This window comes from Rutilus rutilus, assembly GCF_951802725.1.
Source record: "Rutilus rutilus genome assembly, chromosome: 17".
NCBI lineage: Eukaryota > Metazoa > Chordata > Actinopteri > Cypriniformes > Leuciscidae > Rutilus > Rutilus rutilus.
Genome location: NC_140230.1, coordinates 17,589,509 through 17,596,093, shown reverse-complemented (window position 1 = coordinate 17,596,093; position 6,585 = coordinate 17,589,509). Strand labels below are relative to the sequence as shown.

Sequence of the window (6,585 nt, the reverse complement as noted above, 5' to 3'; positions counted from 1 at the left end):
AAATACATTTACTAACACATATTTGACAATAGGAATATACAGTTAACAAGTTTGTAAATATTTTAAGAGAAATAAAAAAGAAATAAAACCGATACATCAGTCATACAGCGCTTATTGTGGCTGTGATGTGTATGTGCAAGCTTGATGCATCGCCATGGAAATAATAAGTTGATACATTTAAAAAATAAAGGTTGCCTCAAAAAACTCATGCAGGGGCTCAGCTAGAATATTGAAGAACTCACTCAGAACTCCAGGACGCTACACTGAGAGAAACTGTAAATATATTGATACATATCAAAATATTGGTTAAAATATGTATTATGTAATATGAGTGAAAATATGAACATTTAAATAACAATCATGTACTACGAAAAAGCAATATTAACAGGCAATTGAGTTTTGCAAATAGGCTTTTACATTAACTATGATTTAAAAAACGAATCATTACAAAACTATGAAGATTTAAAAACAGATTAATATAAACAAAACTTTTTGATATGTGTTGTGACACGATTTAAATGAGCATTTATAAATGACAGCTTTCTCTCAGTGTAGCATCCTGGAGGGATCTTGAAGGCTATGGGGCACACACATTGACCATAAACAAACATTTCTTTAATTGTTTTTTGGGCCTTCAGTAACGCTCTGGATCTCCGTAATTCAAGTAACAACATTTGTTCACAATTCATCAACGCAAACTCACGTGTTTGTGGTAGTTTTTAGCCCTTAATTAGCCACTTTTTGCCACACAAAAGCTCAAGCTCTCCTGCTGTTTTACAAGTGCGAACTTGGTCCTAACTAAATTTCATTCAGTGCTCACTAAATATGAAAGACTCATTTTAGATCCAGTATATTTGTTCTTTCTCTCTCGCACAGAAAAAAGATATCTGATGTCAGGCTTATTGGTCCAGAAGAATCATTAATAGAGGGCGACTCATCTGCTAACATCACCTCTGAGGGAACCTAACTACTGGTAAGGTGTTTTTTTATTATTATCATTTTAAATGATTTTGACAAAACTTCTGTTTTTATGTTTTACTGTAGTAATAGAAACTTTGTAATGATCAGGAATTGATGTAGCAAATTTTAAACTTTAATGTTGTGTCTTCATTAAATCTGGGTACATCAGATTACAGCATTGATGTTAACATTCCATATGATTTCAAATGTATTTTCAATAAATTTAAACAAACATAATGTAAAATCAACACCACATCATAACATTGATTCAATGACATTACTATTGTTATTTTGTTCAAATTTCAACAGTGTTTCAGCATAACTGAGGGTGCAAACGTATAATGTTGAACCAACATCACATTATAGCATTGATTCAACAACCATACCTTTGATATATATTATACTGTATATCATTTTTATTCAAAAAATGTGATTAAACAACAGTGTTGTAGAATCAACAACACTGTAACTTTTACTGAATAACATTACCACTGATTTTGATAATGTTTAAAACTTCAACACTGTTTTAATAATAACTGAGGGTGCAAGAGAGGATGCTAATTATTATTGTAATTTTAATTCAGTTCCATTGACATTGATGCATCAGTGCTTATTTAGCATGATTTAAATGGTTTATTGCCATCTGGGACCTCTTTCTCTTCCTCCTCCTCCTCCTCCTCCTCCTCCTACTGTGGCAAACACACAAGAACAGTAACAGACTATTCAAAGCACAAGAACAGTTAAAACAAAGTTCTATAAAACAGAAAATAATTATTAGAAGTACATATTTTTTTCAAAATATACATTTTTAAAAATAGAAAGTATCTTTGTATAAGTGGTAAATTAAGGTTAAAGCATTGGTTATCACATTTCAGGTTAATTTTAACTGCTTACCTTTAACTAGTAAAGCATGTCTTTGTGAGGCACTTCTCCTCGTGACACTATTCAAGGCAGTGCATTCGTAATCTCCACTGTGTGTGAAGTCAGTCTTCTCTATGGTGAAAGTGTCTGTGGTCACACTGGTGTCTGTTCCATTAAACCTCCAGATGAATGAGGGAGAAGGTTCAGAATTTGCAGAGCAAGACAGAGACACTCGAACCCCTAAGTTCACCTCTTTCAGACCCTCAATAGAAACATCTTCTGGTCCATCTAGAACAAACACAAGAGACTCACTGTCAGAGGGACAAACTGAACACTGAAGTATGTCTATATTTCATCAGGTTTGAGCTCAAGTCATCTTGATGTTTAAATGTTTAACACTCACAGTTGATGATCAGGCTGTGTGTTGCCGTCTCAGAGCTGACAGGGTTTCTATAAGTACACTGATATTCCCCACTGTCTGATCTCTGCACTGGACTGATGGACACTGATCTGTTATCAGGTGAGAAGATGATGCGGTTGCTAGGAGACAGAGGACTGTTATCTTTCATCCACTGCACAGAGGTGATGCTGCCAGTTCCCTCAGAGGTGATGCTAGCAGATGAGTCGCCCTCTATTAATGATTCTTCTGGACCAATAAGCCTGACATTAGATATTTTTTCTGTGTGAATGAGGGAGAATGAACAAAGACACTGGATCAAAACGAGCCTTTCACATTTAGTGAACACTGAATGAAATTCAATTTAGTGTGGCTCAGGGCAGTACTGAAGCAACAACAACAATGACAGAAATGTTTATTTATGCTTGAATAGCCTAGGTGTTTTAAAGCCTATACAAGACCCCTTTAATATGACCTTAAGATTAAAAACACCCTTTTATTAAGGGCAAAACTGTTCGTCATGATATAAATTGTGTGAAAATCTATATAAATAACTTCATGATTAATACTGAGATGGGTTTTGTTTGAGGTTCAAACAATAAAATTCCATGCCATAAAAGGTAAAGTTCCAAAGGTACTAAATGACGAAAGTAAAAAGTCTTAATGCAATCATATTGCAACAGCAAAATGTAAACCGTATTTTATTTAAAATCAACCTACATCCATATTTGCATGTCTGGTTTACAACACTAGAATCAACCAGCTACCTTGAGTAAAAGCAGGCATATCTAAATTATCAAGTTAGTACTTCTGCTTGCCACTTTATAATGTAATTTTTCCCTCATCCATGATTCTTGTTTAAATTATGCATATTAAATTTACACATTAAAAGAAACCAACCATATAATTCACATAATTATTAAATACACATTTTTGTCATCATCTATTAGACATTTAGCCTTTGCTCAAATAATAAACCAAGTTTTAGCAAACACACTCACCGAACACTTGTAGTGAAGTTTCTCCTGTAAGTGTCGCTCCAGCAGTAGGTGTTACACTGAGTCTGTATTTTCCAGAATCACCCAGTCTCAGATTCTGCAGCTGCAGAGCGAGTGTGTTGCTGTCAAAACTAACTCTGCCTTCATATGCGGGGTTTACTGTAGTTACACCAGACACTACTGTAATTATAGGTGTTGTAGTAAAAAACCATTGAGTTATAAGAATGGATGTGGAGGGTGGGTTATCAGGGGCGAGCACCACGCTTCCTCCCACTGCTCCATTAGCCGGCTCAGGAAACTGCAGATCTTGACCGAAATATTGTCCTAAGAAAAAAAGACAGATAGATAATCTTGCAGGTGTAATTAAATTTAACACAGCATTATTGAATTGCTTAAAAGGCTCACCAAAACACAACAAAATCCACAGCGTACAGTACAAACGATTAGAAACCATCATGATCAAGCTCTCATCTGTCAGGATCTGCAGCTCAAATCATCTGAACTATTTACATTGGTTTTCAGTTAATGATAAATGGGCGTTTTAGAGTGTAGAGATCACTGCGTCAGGAGTTAACACGAGTTGTGTCATAGATTTGATAGTGGTAAAGCAAATAACCTTTAAGTCAACTGGGCAGGGGACAGTTGTAACATTGTGTGTTTGTGGTCCCATCCACGTTAAATGCACTGATGCTGGCACAATGTCTGTTACCTCTGTAAAAATTATTTAGAGCATATTACTGTTAAATATAAACACAATGTTCAGTGTTCTATTCTTATAACTCAATGGTCTTTTACTTCAACTCTTATTATTTTAGTAGCATCTGGTGTAACTAGTGTTCATATACAGTAAACGATTTAGCCAAAATGATTAAAATTACATTTTGAGAGTCAAAATTCACAAAAGTTAACCTTCAGTTAAATAATTGTTACTGCAAGTTAAAAGAAACTTTTTTAATATTACACAGTTGTGGTATATACTTATATAGGAAATTACAGTATAAGATAAACCAAACTAGTAGTTCACTAAACAGGCAATATATACAAAATATTTAATGTAAATGATACATATCAAACATAATGCGAAAAACATTTAAAACAACATTTACAAAACATCATGCAAACATCTATGAATAGTAAACATACATGAAATCAATACATAAACATAACATGAAACAAAACATGTATTTGCAGTGACCGTGCAAACAGCGAGAGTTTTCTGCATTACATTATGCTTCTGAGCTTACCCTCAAATACAGTACTTTGATGTTTTTAAGTATGAAACTGTTTTTTCCTATGTAAGCAACTCTTTCTATTGTACAACACATCCCTTTGAGTTTATTCCCCAAAAATGACAACTTTAGTCTTGTATACCCACAACATTATTGTTGTAATGCTGTGAATTCATTCTTTTAATTTTTTATTTATTCTCAAAATATTACAACTTTAATCATGTATTGCTACTTTATTCTCATAGCCTTATATTTATGTGGAGAACTTGATGCATGCAGTAATTTTACTTTTACGCAGTATCATTTACTTATCGCTACAACAAAATAATGTTGTATTAAATTGGGTTAAACAAATTTTTTTCACATACTGTTGAAGTGGTAAAAGTGGACATTTGACAGTTTTGGTACCTGCAGTTTGTCCAGAATTTAAATCATGATGAGCACCAACCATACTCATGGAAAAAACACACAATCGCAAGTTTAACTTTGCATTTGTTTTGATAAATCAGTATCAACACACAGAATGTAGACTCATATAAAAAAAATTAAATAAAAAAACCCCCTGAAAACCAGAACCAGAAGGTGGAATGAACAAGAAATTAAATTTATTTTGAGCAAAAAAAAAAACAAAAAAAAAATCTTGAGTTAAAATTATTGTTACGGCTCAATTTTGTTTTGGGTTTGTTCTGTTGTCTTCTCTTTTTTTTATAGGTTGCCAGATAAGGATCCACACCTGTCGTGAATTTGGAAAGCAGTATTTAAGATGGCTGTCCTTATCCTGCAGTTGTGCTCAGGAGCTGGGCCTTCATATTGTTTTTCTCTTTATTGTTGGCTTATTTTCTGTTGAACATCTATTTTCTTTATCATATAACCCCTAGACGTAAATAAATATTTTGTTTAATTTATTTTTGGACTCTTGTTGTGGAAATGCTTTTCTCAACTTTTATCAATAATTGTAAGACAGTAGGATATCTCAAAGGTTAACAAAGATCAGCTTTATTTCTTGCAAGAAATGGCTGTTCACACATCAGTCAGTCTGATATGAGAAGCGCCCCGACTTCTGCTTTTTGCCCAGCTTAAATACACAAAACACATCCTGGTCTGTTTAAAGATTGCCTTAGTTACCTTAAAAGGCAACACGTCTTTGTTCAAGATAAATTCTATCTAGACAGAACAATATCATGCCTACATACAAGTTCCTGTTTTTAGCTGCAGCTTTTTCACACATTTTGCTTATATCTCTATTTTGATCTGAGCTGCACACATACTTTTCACACTTGGAGCACACAAAAGGACACTTGAAGTACAAGAGGTCACTTGAGTGTGTATAGTCTCTCTGTTACTTAGTCTCCTATAACTCAAAACATTTTGTCCCTGCAAGCTTGTCTTAACTTATGCTTTTCTAAACACTTGATTACATATCTTTAATAACGTGCTTTAGCTTATATGAATATATTTCTTTAAATGCTTGAGTAAAAATAAAGTAAAAGATGTTAATACAAGTTGTACACTTCTAAAAGTAAAAAACACATCTAAATGTAAAATTCCATTACACTCTGCTCCCTTTATTTTGTTACTTCCTTGAGCCGGAATTAACATTACAAATAACAGGGGAGTAGATATATTGCATTCTTTGGAAAAGATAATGAACAGTTAATCAAACAATATAACTTCCACATAAGTAACGGCCATATAAATTTGTGAACCAAACCTGTTTATGGTCAGAACAAAATTTCACTGCTTCATTTCTTTCCCTGAGTGACGTATTCGGGTCTAAAGGTGAAATTAGTCATGAATGTAATCTCTGTTTTTTATCACCCACGATCACAGTTCTTGTATTTTCACAATAAGGATGTATCTGTTGATTTCTGAGAAGCTGTTTGATGTGTAATTATTAGTAGTTAAATATTAGCTATAGTCTGAGTAATATATTAACTATAAATTCATATTGTTTATATTTAAAAACTAGCCCAAATATTTAATAAACGATCATGGGCAAGATGGGAAACATGGACTATACAGTATAAAGAACAGCTGTTACAGTTTTTTTACAATCTCTATGACAATTTTTCCAATATTTTTTGCAATTTTACTCATTTTAAAATTAGTAAGGGGCAAATTTAAAACGGTTAATTTCATG

General features: G+C 33.3%; 1 protein-coding gene across 1 annotated transcript; it reads right to left on the bottom strand.

Moving 5' to 3' along the window:
- Positions 1-1,593: 1,593 nt before the first annotated feature.
- On the bottom strand, positions 1,594-3,719 carry LOC311276149 (cell adhesion molecule CEACAM16-like; the record flags this gene model as incomplete). The annotated part of the gene is made up of 5 exons (XM_084385687.1): positions 3,622-3,719; positions 3,220-3,540; positions 2,225-2,500; positions 1,855-2,109; positions 1,594-1,649 (listed from the first exon to the last, which is right to left on the bottom strand). The coding sequence occupies exons 1-5, from the start codon at positions 3,671-3,673 to the stop codon at positions 1,594-1,596; spliced, it is 960 nt and encodes a 319-aa protein (XP_084241813.1). The 5' UTR covers positions 3,674-3,719.
- Between the last annotated feature and the right edge of the window lie 2,866 nt (positions 3,720-6,585).